The 23396-nt window shown below is 42.7% G+C and overlaps 1 protein-coding gene across 3 annotated transcripts in view; it reads left to right on the top strand.

The window, feature by feature from the left end:
• Positions 1-23396, top strand: part of LOC144772900 (interleukin-5 receptor subunit alpha-like) — a 367784-nt gene that overhangs the window by 200551 nt on the left and 143837 nt on the right. For all 3 annotated transcript variants that reach the window (XM_078657581.1, XM_078657580.1, XM_078657582.1), the window contains one exon: positions 19135-19289. In XM_078657581.1, coding sequence (XP_078513707.1) covers positions 19135-19289 — 155 coding nt within the window. The remainder of the gene's footprint in view (positions 1-19134; positions 19290-23396) is intronic.

Raw genomic sequence — 23396 nt, 5'->3', positions numbered from 1 at the left:
CTGGGTCCAAAATGGCCACCCAGCACCTTGTGCACCCCCCCGGTCTTTAATAACACACAGGGCTTTGTCCCCAGTGCAGGCTGTATCAATCTGGCCGAGTACCTGACAGTGTCTGAGGCAGCCCGGGGCCGACAAGTGCAGCACCGCGGAGGGTCCAGGTGCAGCAAGCCTCAACAGGGTGGTGTCCTGGGTCAGTTTATTTCACAACAAGTACTCCCTTGGTTACATAATCCACCATTAGGAGGTTAGACTATTGGAACAGTCTGTAAATTGTAAAGAGGTGGTATGCCCTATGTGAAGCTTTTAACACCACTCATGCGTGGGAAAGGAAGCACGTCCTTTTGTTATATTTTTCCCTCACACACCCTAGTGGTGTCATGCTTCATTATAGGGACACCCTGATGCCTAGAAGTCAGGGTGGGCTCGACCGTCTTTCAGGGAACACTTACTGAGATCGTTTTTTAGCCAGCAGGGTAAAGATTTAAAAATCACTGTCAGATACCAGTTTCCCTTTGTTCTTGGATCATACAGAGATAGTAAAAACAAAGTGTCTAGGGTCAGTAGGGGTATTATGGTCCTAAGACCCTATTGCCAACATGTTTCTGTCCCTTGTTGCCCCATAAAGGGTGCTCAGACTTTCTTCAGTGTGAGGACCCCCTGGAAAATGGGGGTAGCAAGAGAATTTCCCTATACTATTTCACGATAAGGGCAGATAGCTGCTCCTTATTAAAACAAGACAATTGTCATAATAAATCACTCTATCTTAGTCTGGGAGAGGATGAACTCTACGTGGGACCTCATTAAATGCTGGGGTAGCCCTGTAGTCAAACCACCAACAAGGTTCCTGCCCTGTGTGTCAAACTGTTCGGAAGAGGCTCCCACCGGGATATTATTTTTATTCTTTCTGGGGTCAATTTTCTAACTCCTCTTTCTATATTGTGCCCTAAGTATTTGACGTCGACAGAACTGCAATTTCTCTGGAGACACCTTGTGTCCTCCTTCGGCCAAATGGTTCAGTAGTGCAATTGTGTCAGTGACACAATCTTCTCGTGATTTTGATGCCACTAGTAAGTCATCAATGTACTGAACCAGGAATGAATCTCTGGGCATGACCAATGCTTCTAAACACTTTTCCAGGATTTGATTGAACATTGAGGGGCTTTCCTTATACCCTTCAGGAACTCGGCACCATGCCAAGACACGATCTTTGAATTTAAATGCAAACAAATACTGACTATCTGGGTGCAAAGCAATAGAAAAAAAGGCTTCGCATACATCAATTACTGTAAATCAGCCTGTATTCCAGGGTATCTGATAGCGGATCAATGCTGGATTTGGCGCAACTGGGCAACAAGGCACTACAATTTTCTGAATCCTTCTCGAATCCTGCACTGTCCTGTATTTTCCGCTAGGCTTTTTGAGCCCCATTATTGGCGAATTACAAGGATTACTTATTATTTCCATTAAAACGCCCTGTTTAATTATTCGGTCAATTTCTGGAGCAACTCCTGCTTTCACTTCTGGACTCATTTTATATGGTCGTGTGTTTGGACAAACTGCACCTTCTTTCTCGGTCACTTTCATTGGATCAACTTGTGACATTAGCCCAATGTCTTTCCCTGTAAAATCCCACACTTCTGTATTCACTGTTGTTTTTAACTCTTCTGGTATTTAATTTTCAGTCATTAAAGAATACATCTCATCTATCTCAGTGCCTTGCTTAGCTAACATCATCTTGTTTACTACGTCTTTATCAGGGGTTTGGAAAGCAACACCATCAGGTGTGCAGTAGATCGTGCAATTCATTTTGCACAATAGGTCTCGTCCTAACAGATTTACTTTACTGGAATCACATACTACAAACCGATGCATGTCTTTGAAATTCCCAATATGTACTTCCAATGGTTTTGTGATTGGGGATCTAATCTGCTGATTCAACACACCTACAACTTGGATTGAGTCTCCTGAGAGGGGTAGGTTTGGGATGTCTGCTGTTCTCACAGTAGACCTGGTAGCACCCGTATCCAATAGAAAAGTGATGTCACTACCTTCCATTTTTCCATCAATAAATGGACCTGACTGATCTACCAGCAAGGATGCGCCAAGCACACACTCCTCTTCCTCCCCCCTCAGGCACCGTCATTGTGCACAACCCATTTCACCATCATCATTTTGCAAAAAATATTGTGTAACCACAGAATTTTTCTTACCACTTTCTCCATGAAATCCGGCGTTCACACTGTGTCTTTGAGGGTTCACAAATTTTGGCATAGGAGCTTGTGGCACCTGATACTGTGGAGTAACTACTTGCTGCAGCTGATTCATAACCACTTCATTCTGCATCTGTGGATTTAAATTTTGATTTGCCCGTTATTAATTTGAACGCTCTTACACTTGTTCTTCCAATGTCCAAGCTTTCCACACGCATGACAAGGAAACTTCTTCTTCACTTCCTCTCTATTCGCTCGATTTCTTACTCTACCATCATTTGGCACTTGATCATTCTGATTCTGCCTTTTCACCTGATTATCAGTCTGGGTAATCTACTCTTCTGCTTTTCTGCTAATTTCACATGTGCAAACATAATTTTCTCCTTTATTTGTCTATGCCTTGCCTCACTATCGTCCCCGCAATACTTGGCATATTTCAAAATGTCATCAATCGGCTTACTCTGCCAACACAACATGGGTTGTTGAATCATGTGACTAATCTCCGGTTTTAAACCATACACAAACCGATACACAAAATGTCCCATATCCTTATCACCAATGCTCTCAAAACCGCTGTACTGCTTACACACTTGTAACAGCCGCTCATAATATGCAAGCACAGATTCATTTGGCTCATGAGTTGTCCTGTCTATCTTTACCCATTCTGTTTCTTTTGGAGGGATTTTCCCTTTCCGAAAAGTAATTACTTTGTGATATTTCTTCATCACCCCCTCGGATGGGCTCCGTTTTTTGAGTCTCTAGCATACTCCTCATTTGACCAATCAACAGCAATCTTACACTCTGTACATAAGTCAGCTGGTTCTACAATATCAAATAAACCATTCAGATCCTTCACATAACTTTCAACCTGTTTCTACCATTCAACTGGTTTCTCTCTTAACCTAGGGAAATCATATGTAAATGACAACATCTCTTGTCTGCTCCATGGAACATGAACATAACCACCACCAGGAACTTCTCACATGGGACACAACCTCTCTGCTTTTAATCACTGACAAAATATCAAGGAGCAAAATATCGACCTGCCAAAATATCGAGGAAAAAATATAGAATGCCAGAATATCGAATTCCTATTTACAAACAGGTAAGTACAAAAATATCAAATCCAAAATATCATTATAAATAATATACAGGCACATGCATCAACAATGTCATTTGCAATTCCTTATCAGCAAAAAATAAGGATTCGCTAATAAGGAATAGCAAAAGGCTATGCATGTAGAAATCGCTAAAAAACATAGCGATTTCTAAACATTCCTTATTTGCGACTCGCAAATTGTGAGTCTCAATTAAGCAATACCTCCCCATTCATTCCGATGGGCCTAGAGGGAAGATATTCTCAATTTGTGATTCTCAATTAGAGATTCGCAAATTGAGAATGCAATTTCAAGGATGCCAGGGTGTCAAAAGGACACCCTGTTGCACCCCTGAAATCTGCATATGAGTACATCTTGCACACACACATTCCCCAAGGGCATGTGTGTGTGTGTGTAAAATGGAACTTTGAAAAATGCACTATAGCACATTTTCAACGTTTTTGCAAATCACCATGAAGTTCAACTTCATGGTAATTTGCTCCACCTATTAGCAAAATCGCTAGTTTTTTTACTTTAATGCATTGCATTTAAGGAATCTCAATTTGCGATTCCTTAAATGCAATGGCAATTTAAGTAATTGCAATTTAGAGATTACTTAAATTGCGATTTTTGCATTTGGGATCATGCATCCCAAATGCAAAAATACCGGTCGCAAAGGGGCAGATTCTGAGAATCTACCAGTTTGCAATCGGTTTTTGCTTTGATGCATGTGGGCCATAGTTTGTTAAAATATCGATTTTTTAAAATGTCTTAAAAGTAATGCAACATTAATAAAATAATAAATATAATTAACTAAAACATTCTTACAAACACTTAAATAACCTTAAAATTAATAAATAATTATTGTAAGTTAAAAAGAAAATAAACATGCATATTTATTTTTTAATACATGTATATATTAACTTAATATTAATACAAAATATTCAATATTTTTAGCGTAGGATAGCGGGAGGGTAAAATTTACTAATCCCACTCCAGTGAGTGCAACAGTAGGGAAAGTGTTTGGATAGTGTAGGGGTAAAAATTACTGTTCCCACTCCAGAGAGTGCAAAGGTAGGGAAAGCGTTGGATAGCGGAGGGGTAAAAATTACTATTCCCACTCCAAGTGAGTGCAACAGTAAGGAAAGCATTGGATAGCATAGGGATGAAAATTACTATTTCCACTCCAGTGAGTGCAACAGTAGGGAAAGCTTTGGATAGCGTAGGGGTACAAATTACTATTCCCACTCCAGAGAGTGCAACAGTAGGGAAAGCGTCGGATAGCGTAGGGGTAAAAATTACTATTCCCACTCCAGTGAGTGCAACAGGGGCAAAAGCATTGGATAGCGTAGGGGTAAAAATGACTACTCCCACTCCAGAGAGTGCAACAGTAGTAAAAGTGTTGGATAGCGTAGGGGTAAAAATTATTATTCCCTCTCCAGTGAGTACAATAGTAGGGAAAGTAATGATTGCATATTTAAATAAAAATAAATTAATTATCAATACCAATAAAAAATGTATTACCAATTACAAAATATGTATTAATTAATTAATTATAAATACCAATAAATATTATTTATTAAAAATGTATTACCTATTAATAAATAATTAACAACCAATTCATTTTCAATACCAAACATTAATAAGTAATAAAACATTATTACCAATTAATAAAACTCCATCACTTTTTCTATATTCTATCCAATTCCCAACCACACACAAGTATGATATCCTCTTTCCATCATCATAAAGGAAGCAGGCGTTTTCGACGGCGGAATAGGAATTCCCTCTCTAGTCAACACATGTTTATCTTTCTTAAGGAAATTCTTAATTTTTTTATGAACAACATTTCTCTCTTTCCTCCATTCATTCTGGATGCACGATATATAAAAGAATACTCCACAAACCCTTGTAGTCTTCTGTCAGTGCGACTCACACCCTATGGTCAAATCAGAATCTAAAATACAATTTTCTTCTTAACCAATGCTAACAAAGCTTCTATCTAATGTCCAATTAAAACTCAGACTTGCACTATTTATTTAACCAATACTAGTGCGGCTTCTATCTACTAACCAACCAGACTCAGGCTCACGCTCGTGGTCTGACCAATGCCAGAGCAGCCTTTTGTGACGTCAGTTTTTACTCCTTACTACTGACCCCTCCTTTACAATCTGCTTCTGTCTCACGCCCCTCGTTTCAACCAATTCAAGCGCTGATCCCTGTGATGTCAGTACAACTCTGGCGACTGACCCTCCCTTCAAAAGGTAACACAAAGATTTATGTCTTTACTTTTTCTTAAAATAAAATCCGTTAGTAACAACATAAAAAACATTCGCTACTCTGCCTGTTCCACTAAAACAAAGGATATATTTTTGATTTATTCTGGAGTCTCAGAATTGCTCCTTCTTTTACTGTGAGTAAAAACCTCTATTTACCCTTCATTCAAGCTCAAGAGAACCTGTTACTCCTTTAGTGTTACCCTTACTAGGTGATATAAGACCAAAGTTTCACTAGCTAACCTTCCGCTATCACTCACACTCGACTTTTATACGAAATAGTCCCTAATTTAACACTGCCAGCCCTGGGTTGCTTCTCAGTGCTATTCCAACTGACAAGTAACCTCTCTGCAATGTGGCTTCGGTCCCCACCCGCTATTCATTCCCCGGGATTTTTCTGGACAACATAAAACAAACACTAACTCTTTTTGTTAAACATAAATCAATAATCAATAATCAAAAATCAATATTTATCAGCAAACTAATTATTAATAACGATAGCTCTGCTACCAGAAAACTGATCCAACAGCGCACCAACAACAGATTATCCAATACCACATACTCACCTGGGCCCATAAACACACACACTTAGTTGAGTAAACAACTAGAGTCAAAGTTTCTACAAATTTCTTCACAGTTTTCAAGATTAGTCCTTCACTATTACTGACTAATCTTTCACTGATCAAAAAGTTCTTTCCTCTGGTCGATGGACCATGAGTTGAACTAGTTGATAGTGAAATTACATAAATTAACTTATTCTTTACTTAATGTAAATAACGGATGTATTACAATACAACGCGTTCTATTACAAAGCAGTATGTTACATCGCAGTCTTGACAACGCAAGTTGTTACATCGACTTGCGCTGTAGGGTGCTGGACTTAGGGACTGGGTGAATTACTATTCCAACTCCAGTCTACGTACAGTAGGGAAGGTGTTGGAATAGTAATTTACACTATTCCTTAGTCTAGAGCGCCCTACAGAGCAAGTTGATGTAACGACTTCCGTAATCAAAACTGCGATGTAACATACCGCATTGTAATTGATGCGCAGTAAAGGAGGTTTCCCGTAAATAACCACACACTCGGGAAAGGTTTAAATCCTTATCTAAATTTCAAAATGCTTGTGAACCATCTCAAATACACAGTGCAGTCACCGTCATTCATAGAAGAGAAAATCCAATTAAACACATACTTTGGATTCACGCAATGATCAATACTCAGAAAGGGAGACGACCGAGAGAAAAGAACATCTGCAAGTAGCACGAAATTATAGTTACCAAGGATGATGTGAAGACCAACCCCCTGGCCAAAGGGCTGGTAAGGGTCCCCAGAGATAGATCAGGCGACAAATGCTTCAGGACAGGAATCAGGACAGGATAGATGACCTCTCTAGAATACCGATGACTGCGTAGCACCCCTCTCTGACACTCTCTTCCTCCTCGAGATTCTTCTGCGATCTTCTTTCTAATGCTAATAATCTAAAATTATTAGGCTCTGCATTTGATTCTTCAACCGCATCTCTCGCTACTCCGACAACACCCACGGCTCACAGCATCTCAGCATCCAAGTCTCTCTAGCTAACTAACTATCACAATTATACCTTTCGTTCTGAAATGTACCATCAATTAATGTTTCAATATCATAAAAATACTAAATCTGATTGGTCAGGCAAGGGGGGAAGATCACCACACCGTGGTTATATGTCACTTTATTCTATCACGCCATTGTTCATAAACCCATCCCCTTCATTTTTATTCAAGCTTTATTTTCCCACCCGCATTCACATTTCATCTGCAACAATTATAAAAGGTCATCATATAAGCATGTTCATTTACGTTTTCCCTGCTGGTTCTCAGGCTCAGGCACATAGCTCTGCTTACTCCAGTCATACACGAGAGACCCAAATGCGCACAAGTGATAAAGTCAGAAAGACAGATGTTACTTTAAAAAATAAATGGTTTCACTGTATACCACCCATCTCTACTCTATACCAGTTTATTTATTCATTCTTTCCCCGCTTTAGCATTATTAAAATTACTCAATTTAATTTCAAGCAAGGAGATGCCAAGCACGTGAGTCTCCAAGGGCCCGATGTAGGTAGCCCTTTACCGATCGGAATCGGCCGAAAATACCGATTTTCGGCCGTTTCCGATCGGTAAAGGGCTATGGAGATGTAGGGGCACATTTTCGGTAATTTTACCGATTCGTTATCATTACCGAATCGGTAAATTTACCGAGTCGGTAATATTTACCGATTCGGTAATGATAACGATTCGGTAAAATTACCGAAAATGCAATGTAGGTAGCCTATGTTCCGGCAGCACATGGCTTACAGATTCGGTATTTTACCATGGAATACAAATCCATGGTAAAAAACCGATTCCTGTGTACATGCACATCTGTGCATGTACACATGTGCCATGTGACAGACAGACGTGCCCTTAGGGCATGTCTGTGTGCCACATTGCACACATGGCCGTTTTGGGGGTGCTAGAGGGTGTCAAAGTGACACCCCCTGCACCCTTGTGAATTCTTAAATTACCGAATCGGTAAATACCGATTCGGTAATGCCTAATCATTCCTATGGGCTTCAAAGCCCATAGGAATGAATGGGCATTACCGATTCGGTATTTACCAAATCGGTAATTTAAGAATTGTTAAGGATTCGGTAACGAATCCAGATGTTGGGACCTACATCCCATTTACCGATTTTTGAATACCGAATCGGTAGGATTCGGTATTTCAAAATCGGTAAATGGGATTTACCTACATCGGGCCCCTAGACTCCATATTAGTACCTTCTGCTCATGCACAAAAATTTCCCTCCAAGCGACAGCTCGTCATACTGCGTTGATACAGTTGACGCATGCGCAATAAAGATTTCCAGTTTAAAGCCATTCTAGTAATTCTTTCGAGTTATTGACGTTAGTAATCACATATGCAAGCTTCACTAACCCCCACATTGGTGTGGTGAACGTTAGTTTTACACAAAACAGTTTTTAATACTTATTAGTGAGTTAAAGGAGCAGATTGCCTTCGAGTCCTTGCTCCATCACTAGTATAATCTTTCCCAAAGTCGAGGATAAGATTGTGCTGTAGGATGAAATTATTAGTGTGACAGAATCCAGCTGTATCTACATTTGGTGCGTAGGTGTTAAGGAATAAAAGTTTCTGGTCCCCAAGTATACCCTCCAATAGTATATATGTCCCTTCCAGGTCTTTGTGGGCTCGAGAGAGCAAAAAATGTATAATTTTATATATTAAGATACAGACACCTTTTGAGTAAGTACTGTATGAAGAGTAAAATCTGTGAGATTCTAATTTGGCTGCAATGTGTGTGTCTTCCCAGGTGACATGCATTTCCTGGAGATAAGCCATAGCGGTTCATATAGGGCAATGACATTTTATCTTTACGTGGATTGTTGATGCCCCGAATGTTCCAGAACAATAGTGTCAGTTTTATGAAGGTTGTGTCAGTCATGTCGTGATAGTAAGAAGGATAAAAATCGCCCAGTGGAGTAGGGCCATGTGTGTTTCTTGTACGTTGTTAAACTGACTGTGACTTTCGGACCTAAACATTAGAACAAACTAAAACCCCTTTTTATCCTTTCCATCTCTCACAATACCCCAAGTTTCAGTATTAATTTCTCCAGCTATACCCCTGGCAACAAAGAGGTGATACACACCATGGGTCAGAGCAACGCTCCACTAAACAATTTCCACCATACTGACAATACGTGTCATTATATAGTACCACATAAATGGGAGTCTTTGAGAGCCTGAATGGGCAACTTACGAACACTGCTCAGTGCAGCTTGAGGGTGTTCCTGAAAGGTAATATGTTATGAGTGCCCTCCATCCCATCACTGGGGCTTTGCATCAAGATCAGCTAGTATTCAAAATGTTGTCTCATCCAGGATCGTATTTGGTTGCCGCATCAACACTGCCTCTTAAGTTTTTATGTTTGAAGTGTTCTTTGCAAAATGAACTGCCATCTGCAGGGTTAGTGAAGACATGAGTTTTGTCGTCTACGGCGAACTTTAAAGCACCAGGTGAAGCATGATGTATTTTATCCTCTTGGTGCATAATAGTTTTTTAATGTCTCTGAACTTTCTACAGGCGTTCTGTAGTGATTGGGTGAAGTCTGGAAAGATAGCTATGGTGGAAACCCTGGTAGACAACAAGACCTTTCTCACGTGCTAGGCGAAGAGGCCGGTAGCAGTCGCGAACATTGAGCAGACAAGCTATCAGGGCTGAGGTGGGGTTCCTGGAGGTGGGCACTGCCCAAGAGACCTATGGGCACTTTCAACCAGAAAGGATGAGGAAAACTCTGCTGCACCAAAGAGCCCGACAAGCAGCAGTTCCACTAATTTGTCTGGGCGAGTTTCTGCTATTCTGGAAATCTGGATGCTGTTAAGACGCAAGCAGTCTTATAAGTACTCATTTTTTGCTAGAACTTGGAACAGCAGTTTCTCCATTTTCTTCAGCTGATCTGCATTGGCGCCAGTGTCGTCCTTCAGATCCAAGATGTGCCTCTCCGCACTGCCCAGCTACGCATGTTGTTTGTCCTGTCTTTCAAGTCTGGAGGCTAGGGAGTCGATTTTGTGACTGTTTAACTGCAGCCCGCCACACAGCTCCTGCAATAGGATCTTGCATCCTCCTTGGGAAGAACCTTTAGGGGTTTCATCTTCATTATTTAATCTCAGTGTGGTTTTGCGAGTTGACTTGTTTCTGTTCCCTTTCCCAATGATGGTGGTGAATAGCACAGTAACATAGAGGGGCCAGGGGCTAGGCTTATAGTTTCATCCACAGTGGACACCCGTTAATCTTACTGGGAATTAGTATTCGGACTCGCAGTCCTCAATGTTGGCTCATCAGTCTGGGAGCGGGCGAAGTCTGGGGTGGAATATGCCAGGATGAATCACATTATGAGCTGGGGCAGAGGTCCCATACTGTGACTGAATGTGCAGAGAGAGGCACCAAGTGGATAGCGCAACTAGTACTCACAGCATTCCGGTTGTGCGTCAGTCAGGGCGGCTGAGTCTGCTCGGGCCAGTCAGAATGGTAGGCTGCATGCCGCCTCTATTGATTCCACGTCTCAGTGGCTGATACTCAAGGTCCAGCCATCCCCCATGACAGAGCCAGCCTGGTAATGCCATAACCCCCCAGTGGGCCAGAGCCCCCATCAAGGCAGGGGACCTGCCGCTGTGGCCTCAGGCTCACCAGTGTCCCTGGTGGCTCTGCCATACAGCCTTGCACCAGGGGGGGGCAAGCTATGTCACCGCACCCAGCACGGAGGGCGTCTGGCTACTCAGGGTCTGGGACAACAGCAGCACATGGCCCTGAGCAGCGATAGCATCGCATTGTCCCATTTGGGTAGGATTTAGTGGATTTGGCTCTGTAGCTTCACACTATGCAGCCATCTTGGACACCAGCGTGGCCAAGGCCCCCTGTTCCCTGAACTTTTAATAAATACGCCCCTGGGAGTCCAAGTATGAAGTAGGGGAGCAGATAAAAACTGGAACAATCATGAAACCAAAGGGGATTCTCACCAAATGGTACTTAATCTCTGCTATTTTGTTGGTGTTTGGGTAAATAGTGAAACTTCTTTGCTGTTTACAATGCTGCTGGCCAAATAATGTATGATCTCTACCATTTAGCCGTCGGCTGGAGCAATGGTGAATTTTATTTGCTATTTGCTTGACTGTTGGCAATATAGGCAGAAACAATTATCCCTTGGTGGAAAAATATTTAAGGTCACTAAATGCAATACTAAATCTCAAAGTACCCAGCAGAAAGGTTTATAGCCCATGTGGTAGATCTCAAAAGGTTACAAGTACAACAATTGTTTTATATATTTTTTAAATGTATTCTTTTATTATAAAAAATAACAGATATCATGACAATAGTTCAAAAACACTATAGAAATAATTAAAGTAACATTGATGTCAAGTTCTTATTCAATTAAGATCATGTATCCTATACAAAAAGCCTTAAATTCATATATTTCTATTCATGCATACCGACATAAAATCAACAAAGAGAGAAAAAAAGACAGAACATTTTGTAATTAAAAAAAACATATCCGATATGAACAATTGTGTGGCTAATCCTGGATATAATCTATTTTCCTTATCTATCGAATTAGCTAATTCCACGGATTATGTAGATGAAGCGTCGACGTGTTTCGATGGTTCTATTGATATCCCATCTTTTTCAAGATAAAACTAAGGGCCCGATTATGATCGCGGTGAATCCGCATCCTCTGGGCCGGCGGAAGCCACCGCCGGCCCGGTGGATGAGGATTCACCGCGGCGGACACAGAAAAGACCCCCCGCCAGATTAGGATGGCTGGGGGTCATTTTTCCCTCCGCCGCTTTTCCGCCGCGGTCGCCTTCCGACCGCGGTGGAAAAGCTCTAATATGGTGGCGGTGTCTATCAGACACTGCCAGCCAAATTAGGATGCCGGCGGAGACATGCTTTTCCACGGCGGGTTTTCCGCCATAGAAAAGCATGTGTAGTTTGAGTACGGGGGCCCGTTGCAGGCCCCCAGGGGTGTTGGGGGGTGGGGGGTGCACATGGGGGGGTACCATAGAAGCGAAGCAGGCACCACGCGGTGCCTGCCGCTTCGTGCATGCAAAGGAAAACATGCACATTTAACCTTGCGGCGGGTGCTGCTTGAAGCAGCATCCGCCGCAATGTTAAATATAGGGGATGTGACCGCCAGGGTGGCGTTCACATCCTGATTCCGAGGGAGGGAACGCCGCAGCCCCTGCGGACGGTCTCTCCACCTCGGGGGAGGTGGACGGACGCTGGTCCGTCCGCCATCCTAATCGAGCCCCTAATCTCTCTTATTGGCACTGTTTGGTTCCCTTTGGTCTGAATCCTTGTTTAATTTTATTGGTACATCTATTCACTTAATCTGCCTGGCATGTTATCTGCCCATGGTCCAGAAGGTCTGATATAATCGATAATTCGACCTTTGTATGCTGCTCCCACTTTGATGAAGTTCCTTATTGCAATCGTCATAACATTTTCTTAGTTTACAATCTGTATTGTACTATTTCCTTCATCAACCTGGATTTAAGTATTTTATATGAAGTCTTCATGAATGGTGGTCTCTAATTGTGCCTTTCAGTTGTATATGCTTAAAGGTCTCCCCTAGTGAGGCTCCAAACAATCCTTCCGCCACGGGCAAGCCTGAGTCGGCTTGGGGTCACTGATATTGTGGTTACATGCCGGGACTCTGATCAGGGGCACTTTCAGCAACACCCTGGTGGGACTGAAGTCCCAGGGAGTACCACCTGCTGCTACCCGTATTCCTGTTAACCCCCACCACACCCTGGGGTACTGCAAGTCCCAGGCCGCAATGGATTCCTTTTCCCGCCGCCGCTAACGTGGGGGAGGAGCTACCATCGCCCTCAAAGAGCTGCTTCGCTCCCCGCGGCACAGGACGCTGATATTGTGCTTACATGCTAGGACTCTGATCGGGGGCACTTCCAGCACCACTCTGGTGGGACTGAAGTCCCAGGGAGAACCGCCTGCTGCTACCCGAATTCCTGTTAACCCGCACCACACCCTGGGGTACCACATGTCCCAGGGTGTAACGGATTTCTTTTCTCGCTGCAACTACCGAGAGGGAGGAACTACCATTGCGCTCAAAGCGCTGCTTCACTCCCCGCTGCGCAGGCTGTGCCCGGGCAAAGCCCAGGCCAAGGGTGGGCCTGTCCTTGCCCGTCAGTGGCCGGAGGAGGCTGGGCTGGGCCACCCCTGTAAGCTGCCTAAGGGGAGAACAACCGATCCCTGGAGAGTGGACTCCACAAAATCCACTATTAAGGTCAGTGACTCTAGGCCTAAGGTGCAGAATATTATTGGGTATTATTCTGACCTCCTTGCAAATATGGGGTGAAGAGCAGGGGTGGAGAATGCGGCACCAGGGCACCCAGCCTCTTCTGTCCAACAAACTTCAATAGACCTGATGTTACAGAGAGCCATTGGTGTAGTGGCAACTGAGATCGAACTAACAGAAAGACGACTGTCTCTTACACCGGACCTAGTCACTCCCCTTGCCCCCTGAACATAACAGGATCACCTCTGTCCATTGATCAGGAACACACAGCCAGAGTTACAAGAAGTCACGCAGCGAGCAGGGTGGATGAACTATACCCAGGCTGTGCCTTCCCAAAAAAAGGGAAACCCAAAACCACTGCATCTACAGGGCCCAAACACAAAGCTTCGACTATTGAGACACCTGGCGCTGCAAGGACGGATGGCCTAAGACCAACACCTAAAGGAGGTCCAGAACAGCCAGCCTGGGTCATGGATGTGGTGGTGGACATGCAGGTCCAAGTAAGGACAATTGTGAGGGATAAACTAAAAATTCTATAGGATCGGGTTGATAACCTTGCCAAATTGGTAGAACGATGGTTGGACAGGACTGAGGTGATTTTGAGGGAAAAGGAATCGGCCAATAGAATGATTCCCACAAGACCCAGCCCTGAGCCCTTCAAGGATAACACGCTCCCCCCCAGCAAGGGATCACAACCCAATCAGGAGAATGAGGGAAAGCGACTCAGTAGCCCTAAGGGGTTGGGGAAAGGAAATAGTACTCATGGACAGGAGCACAAACAAGGGGCACAGATGGGAAAAGTCAACGATCCAGTGGTAGCAAGGCCCCCTGCGAGAAACCCTACTGGAGAGAGGGCTAGGCAGAAGAGCGTGTCACAGGAGGGACCCCACGAGGCAGGGACAGCCCTCCCGTGTATCAATCTCTCCCCGGCCTCAATCCCTTATGTATTCATTCTAGCAGGAGTCCCGGGATTAAACAAATGGACCAGGGAATCCTATTTTGATCTAAGGAATAAATGCCGACATTGGTTAGTTAATCACAAACAGTTTTCCCATAGAGATATAAACTAAATTGTCATGATTCGCAGGGTGGGCTGGGTAGGATGGAGACCGAAAGATATTACTGGCGACTGTGCTGTAATTAATTTCAGGAGCATGGCGATTGTAGATTCCCTCCTAGATCGCCATTACTACAGGATTGGGGGGTCCATTAGCTCACTGCCTTTAGCCTATTTCTACCCCCCAGGCCAGATCCCGCGGGATCCTAGAGGATGCAATCACATGAGGAGGGAAAGGCAACAGAATAACCAATTCTCCACATTTATGCAGGCTCAACCGTTGCCACTATATTTTAATATCCTCGTGAATAACAGCCCTCTTGAGGCAATGGATTTACTCCAGAAGGCAGAGCCCCTAATAGAAGATCAAACTCAGGATAAGTTGCCAGTTCCAGCCCAAAGTTTGATCCAGACTAATTGAGGAAGGAGGGTCCGCTGGGGTGAAATCTCCCAATCGCAAGATAAACTGGCCAAGCTCTACCACCAAGTAAGTCCATACCTCTCAACCACAATCCAAGCAGTAGAGAGTAAAGGATCCCCCATTCCCCTCTTAAAGATTTTTAAAAATCACCATGATCTGGTTGCCTCTCTGGCTGCCTTTTTTTTACCAAATTAAAAAGTCTAGGGTGCCTAGCAATCCTAAGCAGCAATGGTTTAATGCTAGTTGCCAAAATGCCAAATCCGACCTTATCGCTGCCATTAAAAGTAGTGACAATGTAACGATCAAAGAAGCAAGAGCTTCATACAAGGGAGACATGGCCAAAGCTAAAAAATTATGAGAAGCTCAAAAATGGGAGGACGCTAGAAATACACTAATTTCACACGACCTAAGGTCCTTCTGGAACATCATAAATACCGGCTCTCAAGCTGGTAGACCGGCCATTGAACCCAATATAGACGAAGGGATATGGAAAGCACATTTTGAAGCCCTCTAAGCAAAGGCCGAGGATGGGGAAGCGAGCGTGGCAGGAGAGCCACTGCACCCGTGTTTAACTCCTGAAGATGTCCCCCCACTCTCGGTGAGAGAGGTCACTGATGCCTTAGGAAAGATAACACCGGCCTAAGTGGCAGGATTAGACAAGATCCCTGGTGCCCTCTTCAGCTCTGCACCCACGATCTGGGCCTCCTACCTGGCCATTCTGTTTAATGCCATATTAAAAGGCATGGCAATCCCCACCACTTGGGCAGGGGCTGAAATAATACCAATCTCTAAAAAGGGTTCCCCGCTCTTGCCTGTCAACTATCACCTGATTAGCCTCATAGATGTTGGCCAGAAAATATTTGCTCTAGTCCTATTGGGGCGACTCCAAGCCTGGATGGAGGAATATAATATTCTTACCCCCTACAAGCCGGGTTTAGAGCCAGACCATCAATAATTGATCAAATATTGAGGCTACAGCTGATATATTGGAAATCTGTCTAAATTGAGAGTGGCAGCCTCTATCTTATTTTTGTAGACCTAAAATCTACTTTTGATCTGGTACCGAGGGACAAACTGTGGGCAATTTTAACAGACATGGGAGTACCAGAGTATCTGTGCCAGCAGCTAAAATGCCTAAATGAGGGTAATTGTGCTCGAATCAGATATGGGAAAAACGGTGAACTCACAGCCCCCCTGCCCGTAGAGAGAGGTGTCCGCCAGGGCTGCGTCCTCGCACCTACCCTCTTCTCCCTTTTTATTAATGGCCTAATAGACTCCTTGACTGCAGGGAAGAACATCGATGCCCCTAGGCTAAAGCAGCACAAAATCCCAGCCCTGATGTTTACAGATGATATGCTCCTGCTTGCAAAATCCGCCATGGGTATCCAGAGGACCCTCAACAACTTCAGTGCCTTCTGCAAACATCAGAGACTGGAGATCAATCTGCAAAAAACAAAGTATATGGCCTTTAATGTAGGCAATTCCACCCGCCCCAATCCTTGCTTGGATGATAGACCCCTGGAGAGGGTAACCATCTTCGAGTATCTGGGAATGACGCTGACAGAAATAATGGATTGGGGTGCCCAAATTAACAAAGCAGGGATGAAATTAACTCAAACAACAGGGGGGATTTTACAACTATATAGGAGCTGCAGTGATAAATTGGTCAGCCCAGTGGTGGAAATCTATAATGTCCAGGCTAGGAGTGCTGCTCTTTATGGAGCAGAACTATGGGGGCACTGTGCATCGGGCACGTCAGTCTGCACTGAGAACTCATTTATTAGACACTTCATGGGTCTCCCTACTAGTACACCGCTAACACCGCTCTGCTTGGATCTTGGGGTTAGACCCATTGCAGATGAGGTTGCTCTCAGATCTTTTCTCTATTTGGCGCCATCTTTTGAGCACTCCAGAACTAGCTGCATATAGGGACGAATTGATTGATGTTATGGTTCTGCGAGGTTCAGGGAAGATACACAGTTAGTCTACATCAAGAGTATATGTAAGTGTTTGGGCAGAGGTAATCTATGGAGCAAAGAAGGATAAAACCTTCCAAGTATCCTCTAGAAGGACCTTGGTACAGAGCTATAGAGAGCACAAACTCAACGAGCTCGAAAGGAGGTCCACCGTGGCCCGCCTGATGGCAGAATTCCTGGTAGTAGAAAATAGGTACAGCCTAGAACTGGTGCTGGACGGTATCCAGCCACTCCTCGCCGAAAATCTTTACTTGCAATTAAGACATGGAGTCCTCCCGCTGCGCTCTTTTACTAACAAATAGGAGGGGACCATTAACGGGGAGTGTCCGGCATGTAACATCTCTGACGAATCTGAACTCCACGTGTTATTGTTTTGCAAGGGTTATAGGAGGGCTAGGTCATGCTCGTTACTCCAACTCTCTAGGAACCTGGGGTCTAGACACTGTAGGGAAGTGTATAGGCTACCAAAATCCGGCACACAAATGTGCATTGTCTTCTCCATTTCAAAGTTTTTATTCCCCATGTGGTGCACCCAAAGGGCTATCCTAAAAAAGGTGGCCCACCAGAATGGCATTGTAGAAATTGTATTATTGTCTCCAACAATGTACTCCCCCAGACATAATCTGGGTAATTGTGGGAATGGCTACACCATAAACTGGATTACTGATCATTTTTATGTCAAATTTTAAACTGTGTAAATTTTATGAATTCAATGTATTTTATTGGGTGTTTTTAATGATGCTTTAATGGCCTTGCGTGCCGAAATAAAGTTTTAGGACTTGACTTGGCATTTACCAATTTCATTGACTAATATCCAACAGGCCACAAACAATACAACTAAATTACTATGGAAGAAACACAGAAAACAGACATTTTAAACACAGATCTTCCAAACAGTATATCCCCAAGTACCATTACCTCTGATTTAAACTGAAGATAATCTTTTCTGTATAGTAATTTTTGTTGATATCAGATTTAGAGTATGAGGGGAACTGTAACTCAGTTGAGAGGATAAACAACCCAACCTGTGTTTACAGAAAGGTCAAAATCATCTAATCCATGCAGCAATATTTTATGTGCTCTACTCCTCAGAATGAAGGTATGATATAAAAATCATAGGAAAATAAATGTCAAACTTTAGTGTAATAGGTTTACATTTGTCTCTGAATTACTGTAATGTAAGGAAGTCAAAGGAAGTGGCTATTGTTTACAGTGTAAATATATTTAGACCCAGTGCTTAATTTGTAAAAAAAAGTTATACATTAAAGAAAGTGCAGGGCCCGAAATTGTTTGTTGGAACTCCACTCCTATGCTGATGGTAGCAGTGGGTGCCTATCTTGTAGTGATACTGCCTAATGGCTGTTTCCTCTACCCCACAATTCCATTCTCTTCATGTCATTCTTGCAGGTTCATTTTCATCACAGGTTTCTCTATTGGTCAAATACTTTCTTTCTTTCACTTCCTCTTTCATTACCTGCCTTTCATTATCTCTCTCTGGAACGACGTCTAATGATGATAAATTTGCCCCGGCTCCCAAAAAATGACCACTGGTACTCATCTCTTGCAACCACTGGCACAAATTAAGTGCTGTTGTTTATATCTTAAAGAAGGGATTGAAGGGAGGAGATGGAGTCACTCCTAGAGGAAGAGCAGTCTTCACTATGCCTCCTTCCACCACCTATGAAAAACGTCCAGTGTTGCTTGTGGCAACACTCAGCAGTCCCATGATTGCAAGTCACCATTCTGTCCCCTATCTAAAGGTATAACATTTCCACAGTCATGTAGTGCGATGGCCGTTGGTCTACCACCACAGTCTGAACTTCATCTGATACGATTGTTCCATCTTCTGGGTGGCATCAATGCTTGAGAGCAGCACTTTTTGATGTTTTCTTTCATTAAGAAATTATGTAAAATGTAATGGCATACTGTGCATTCAAGATGCTACCAATCATTATGTAAATCTATAAATATATATGACCGTTTAAGCACAGGTAGCAAAATAAATTGACAGTCTGCTAACAGATGTGCTTTTATTCAATGTGATAAACTCCACATCTTCAAAGTACATGATTGTGGTCCCATCCGAAAGTTGAAATACAACTCCAAAAAAGCTATTTGCTTCAATAAGAATGGCTTTAGCATTGGGAATCACCAAGTTTAGAGATGTCACACATTTTTATCTTCCGCTAAAGTAAATAAATGTTTTAAAAAACTCAAAAACCTAACTTTGCTCAATAATATTTTCAGAGAAGCTGAATCCTCCCATCAATGTGTCACTTCATCCTGAAGAAGCAGGCCTCAGGATTCGGTGGACTCAGCCATTGACCATTCATTCTCGCCATCTGACCTGCTTTTCATACCAAGTGGAACTTACAGAAGAAAACAAGAAGCCTATTCCGTATGTAAGTACCAATGGTATTTTACTAGGCACTTTAATATGCTAATATGAACTTTAATATGCAAGTTGTCAGATTCTGCTTCAGGTGATCTGTATGCTTCAAAATCACACATATAGCCTACAAGCTATTTTCAGTAGTATCATTTAAGTAGAGTTCAAGTTGTAATGTATAATAGTAGATGGCACTCTGTGAAACTGTAATAGACATGTTTCAGATTTTCTTATACCAGATTAAAGATGTGGTCATGTATACGCACACGTATGACTTGTCATGCTGCTATTTTCTGGATTCACTATAGCCTTTGGTGGAGAAAGAGTGGGGCTCCCAGGTAAAGTTCATTTACATACTTTAAGAAGATGTCAGTCTAGATCCTCTGTGGAAATGGAGATATATGAATATTTACTTATATACTGTAGAACACAGAGGAAGCAAACATCACTTTTATGGCTTGTTTTGCATGCAGGACCAGGGATGGAATGAACTTCATGATCCCTCCAAGGTTTCCCACCGCTGATAAAAAGCTGTTTTGAATGGGTTCAGCTCAAGATTATTTCTCTTTATCCATTCCTTGATGGCTGGGAAGCACTTGTCTAGTCTTGAGCTATCTAGAGATCTAGTGATTTACCGTGTTATGAATATCTGAATGTCAATGCTTTATTTGTAGCATGTTAGATTGAAGGATGTGATGTTATCTGGTAGTGTTCAGAAGTTGGAACTGAAGATGAGTGCAATGATGATGAAGCTTTAAAGTAGACTAGTGGCAATAGTAGAAGGAGACTATGTGAATGGTGGTTGACAAATGATGCTGAATCTCTCAGTCTGGTGGGAGGAGATCCAGTGAAGGATGCTTCCCTTGATGCGAAGTTCCTATAGTTTCACTAGATGGGAGTGGTGGTAGAATGTGTTGAAAGTGGCTTACAGATCCAGTTGCAAAAGTCTGATGATTACATTTGTGTTCACACTGGTCTTCGACTCAGATTGAAATCAGAAAAAATTATTTTCCTGGGTAAAATACAATTAGTTGATCTGAAAGGAAGCAGTGTCCTTTGAGTCACAGATCTGAGAAAACACTGATATTTGGATCAATTTTCATAGAAACAGTTAACTCAACATTGCTCAGCAGCACGCAGGATCTGCTGGATCTAGATTATACTTCTTGATAAGTGGACATAGTAAGGAAATCTTGAGGTCAGAAGGAAACGTGCCAGATGATAATTGTTGACGATAGACATAGCTGTAGATGAGAGTCTGATATTCTTGAAGGTTTCTGGCAGGGATGGGTCTAATCCTGCAGGCCTTGACCAAGCTATTCGAATTGGGACATGGACAGTTCCTTAAAGGAGACAACGTTCTGGTGTCTCTCCCTGAAGTTCTCTTAATATTGCATACAAAGGACTGCCTGACAGGTGTTCTGTTCCATTGACGTTGTTTCCAACATCTTTATTTTGGTCACAAGCTGAACTGCCATGGAGGCACAGAAAGGTTGAGAGTGAGACATCCTAACCCTTCAGTGCGGATCCTATTGGTTTCTTTGGTAGAACATTTGGTGTTGGAGATCTGGATGTAATAAAGTACAATACACCCATGGGATGGAAAGCTAAAAGTCACCTAGAGACTACAGCACTACTGTGCCATCTACTAGTGTGACCAGGCACACATGTTTCAAGGTCCTACACTGTAACTTTGTAGCTGCAGTTTAATCCTGTAGACCGACCTGTCAAAATAAACCTTTTTTGACAGAAGAAATTCTTTCTTTGGGATATTATCAAGTCCCCCCTGTGTAGGCTGTGCAACCCACACAACGGGGTGTATGGTATTTAAAAGAAAGACATGTTGAAATGTAAAGGTAAAAGGTTCTTACAGCGACTAGCACCCAAAAGATATTTTCACTGATGCAAGCCTGGCTAACCCATAAAGAAATACTGGCAAGCAAGATTTGCTTCTTAATTCTACTATCTCTGGTTTAGGACCAGCTAGTAATATGAATAAACCACTTTTTTAAATGAATAATAAAAGCCCAGCTCAATGCCGAAGTCTGTTTTTTACTTAATATTAGTGAAGAGTAACCTTTATAAAGTTGCCTTTTACCTGCCTGAAACTACTGTAGGCACACATGCATTGCTCTCCAGCAGTAGCCCAGTAAGTACTTTGCCATAATGAGGAGTGAAAACTTCTCTCAGAACAGAGACAATTACTTGGCCTTGGGGGAGGAGTGTTCTCTTGCCCTGGACGGAAGACCAGTTGGGATATACTCAGGAATTTAAATTACTTTAAAGGGGCCTTCCCTTTGACAAGCAAATGTTAGGTGATAGCTGGAAAGGTCCCTGTGTTTGTCCTCCCAATCAGGCAGGCACCAAACCCGGAGTGGGAGAGCTGCCCTCAGACCTGGTTTGAAGAGACTAAGGCAGGGCTCATCACCCTGGTCTGGGTAGGCACACTGGCTCTGCACAAGGGGAGGAAGGTTTCCCCATCTTGGATTTTAGGAGTTAGAGGCGCTGTGGGATTTTGTGCAGAAGGGCAAAAAGGAAGTGCTACAGAAGTGGGTAGGGTTACCACTGGGAACTTTTATCCATTTGCTTAGAGAGGAGCCAGGAGACAATCCCACCCACTGACTAGGGATAACAAATGAAGTATTTACAAATGTTCTACAAACTCACGAATGGCACATGTGTGCTTTAACATGGTCATGGTTTTTTACAGTGACTTTGAATACCATTTAGGTAAAGTTGATAGAAGCTCATTTAATCTGTGTTTTGCTTTTTGTTACAAGGATGTGTATTTTTCATAGAAATATCCTGGAAGATTTTAAAACAGCTAGTCCTTGCTACTGATATCAGAACTTCCATTTTCAAAGTTTATTAAGATGTTAAAATAAGCTAATGTTCTGTATTAAATTGGATTATTTGGCAGAGGTGAATACAAATGAGCAGACTAAGGAACACACTAGCAGGCAGTACTGAGAGGCAATAAGAGTCATAATGTGACAACTGATGAATGGAGCGGGAATTAATTTGGTTCCACAGCATTGTGATTGCTGTCAACTGGCTCTATGGTGCAGGATTGAAACAAAACCAAAAGGACTTCTTTGTCCAGCAGATACTCTGCTGACTCCTATTTATTTCTGATATTCCTTTCTTTTTCAGTGTAGGAAAGGGGATTCACTTGATTAGCCCCCTTACTCTATGTGGCGCTGCTGCATTATCACTGGTGCTCTTTCTTTCACTTTCTAACCCTGTTCTCCTTTTAACCCTTCCCTTTCCCTGTCTAACTTCTTTCTTCCAACGCAAGCATATTTCTGCTCATGTTTTAGATTTCTACACTATAGCTAGATTTTTAAGAGGAAGGAAGAACATGGAAACCACTTAGAAACCCTACTGTAGAATCCAGGGATTTTAGAGTAGACGCCGCACCCACCAAATCGAGGCATGCTTCATCATCAGACCCCACCCACCCCCTAATAGGGTAATACCATCAGGGCGGACTCAACCACGTATGGGAGTTCTTATATAAATGGCCTATCTGGATAAAGTAGGAATGCAGTTTTAGTAAAGAAAATGAGTTTAAAACAACCTTGTGGCATACCCTGTCAGAAATACTATTTATTAGTAGGGTACCATGGGTTTATTTAAAATAAGTATAGGGTTTCAATTAAGGGTTATTCTCTCAATAACCCCTGATTTTGCCGACATGATTTGGCCCCACAACCAGCCATATGGGTCACATGGTCAGGGGCCTTCCTCAGGGCAAAAATGTATGTGTAAATAACAACAATGTTGACAGTGTGCACTCAAGTTAAGACTGGATCATACTTGAAAATAAATTGTGATTTAAGCGATGTGCATCCTTGTCAATATGCCGTGTCCAAAAGCGTCAATTAGACTGTCCAAACGAATGTGCTGGAAGGACACCCTTCCTGCTGGCAGGAGCAAGTATCAAAATAACCAAATTGGTGGATGTATGACGTTACAACGCCCACTTTTACAACGCATACCTTAACAACGCATTTTTTACAACGCAACATCCATTACAACGCATTCCATTACAACGCATGCCATTACAACGAAAATTAAAAAACTACATTTACAACACATTCCATTACAATGCATAATA

This window comes from Lissotriton helveticus, chromosome 8, assembly GCF_964261635.1.
Source record: "Lissotriton helveticus chromosome 8, aLisHel1.1, whole genome shotgun sequence".
Lineage (NCBI taxonomy): Eukaryota > Metazoa > Chordata > Amphibia > Caudata > Salamandridae > Lissotriton > Lissotriton helveticus.
Note: the sequence above shows the minus strand (reverse complement) of the source record. Positions and strands in the feature narration are given on the sequence as shown.